The sequence below is a fragment of the Cyprinodon variegatus genome, unplaced genomic scaffold (assembly GCF_000732505.1).
Source record: "Cyprinodon variegatus isolate N-32 unplaced genomic scaffold, C_variegatus-1.0 Scaffold47, whole genome shotgun sequence".
NCBI classification, from domain to species: Eukaryota; Metazoa; Chordata; class Actinopteri; order Cyprinodontiformes; family Cyprinodontidae; genus Cyprinodon; species Cyprinodon variegatus.
The window spans coordinates 9,542-11,287 of NW_015150500.1; the positions used below are offsets into that span (position 1 = coordinate 9,542).

The 1,746-nt window shown below is 44.2% G+C and overlaps 1 protein-coding gene across 2 annotated transcripts in view; it reads left to right on the forward strand.

Moving 5' to 3' along the window:
* Positions 1 to 466: 466 nt before the first annotated feature.
* The window catches only part of LOC107082064 (phosphatase and actin regulator 3-like), a 63,974-nt gene continuing 62,694 nt past the window's right edge, over positions 467 to 1,746 (forward strand). For both annotated transcript variants that reach the window (XM_015370519.1, XM_015370520.1), the window contains exon 1: positions 467 to 731. In XM_015370519.1, the coding sequence (XP_015226005.1) occupies positions 602 to 731 (130 nt within the window). In that variant the 5' untranslated portion in view covers positions 467 to 601. The remainder of the gene's footprint in view (positions 732 to 1,746) is intronic.

Consider the following 1,746-nt stretch of genomic DNA (forward strand, 5'->3'; position numbering starts at 1 on the left):
TTTGATAAATGAAGTTAACCAAAGACCTATTTGCAGATCTGCAATCTTCAGATCTAGCAGGAAAAAAAAGCAACATCTCAATATGAGTAAAGCTAAAAGTGCAAGTGCTTACTTTTTAAATCAAAATAAAACTTTAAAAATAAAAAATAAATTAGATCAAAAGACTTGTCAGCTGTGGTTTCTGTCCCATTGCATATCATGTTTATTTATCATTGATTTATTCTGTATTATGTGAGCAATTACAGGGGCCATGAGCCAGGACCTTTATGGCCCCTGGAACAGCCCATGATAATAGAAACATATTTTTTTTTATTCCAGAATATACAAAAAGAATAAAATAAATACATAAATAAAAAAAGGGAAAAGATCGAGATGGAAAAAAATGTGGTGTGTTTTGGCACCACCGACCCTCTGTATGACGCTTCGCTCATAATGGATCTCTCCTCCGCTGCTGCCTATCGGGGTGAAGGCGCTGCAGGAGCGCAGGAACCGGCCCCTACCACTTGATGCCGCTGACCTTGGCCAGTTGGCGGTGATCACGCCTCTGTAGCTGCAAGCTTTTTTTCCTCCCCTTCACATCCTTTTTTTTTTTTTTCCTACCATGGCATCATCCTCATCATCAACACCATCACCGGCGGACGAGCTGGATGAGGACTGCGTGGTGCAGCGCGGACGGTCTCACAGTGACCCGAGCAGCGTCCCGGAGCTCCGCTCTGGAGCCCCCGCTCCAGGTAAGGAGGAGAGCGCCTGTTGGTCCGCATGTGATGCCTGGGAGCAGAGCTGCTTATGCTGCGGTAAACCTGATGTTGGCTCAACATCATGCTCGGTGATTCCGAAACATGCGTCGTCATGTGCGCATCTGGCGCCGCGCTATGAGCTGCAGGCCCCTCCAGGACCCCCCCAATAAAAAATGTTATTTAGAATAAACCTGTCTTTCCTTTCTAACACGTGTTTTAAATGCTTCCAACACAATCACACAGGTCTGTGATGTGATATTTATATGCAATTGTTATTATTGTATAATAAGCCTCTCAATACCTGGTCATTTTAGTGCATTTATGGTGTTTTGCGAGGTGTTAAGTTTTTCCTTACATGTTATCTCTGCTTAAGCCCAGCAGAGTGCTGCTGATGTATTTAGCTGTTTCCATGGTGATCCAAATGGCAGAAGGCAGCCAGGCTCTCCAACTGTGTAAGCCCAACATGGTGCTCATCTGTCTGCTCCACTTTTCCTTGCCTTTCCAGCACAGTCTGGGATATACAGCGACAGCTGCAAGCCCCTCCAGGTAGAAAGCCAGTTGGGGCATTGAATTTGGCTTTTAATGTTGAAATGGGATTCCTATTTCTGCTGGACGCCTTTGGAGAGGAGTAGCTTTAAATCGAAGCTGCTGGCATGGTGGCTGATATATGAGGTCAGCTGTCAGCAGCTAATATTTTGTGGAATGCCAGCAGAACAGGTGAAGGTTCTCATGCATGTATTATACAAAAAATCTGCACGGTATGGGTGACTGACTTTTGTAGCTTATGGCATTTGCAGTGTTCTGCTTTGTTACCGTTTGCAGTGCCTTGTCACTGTATGCTACAAATTAACCTTGGAGCTTAATGCATCTTGTTACGTAAGACATTCTCAAACTGTGATGAAGCACCTTTATTTGGATTGACAGATCGCTATAGGAGATATTCTGCCTACAGCCATCAGCATTTGCAACTCATTAAGGAAGCTCAACAACATTTAATTTCCTTCTGGGA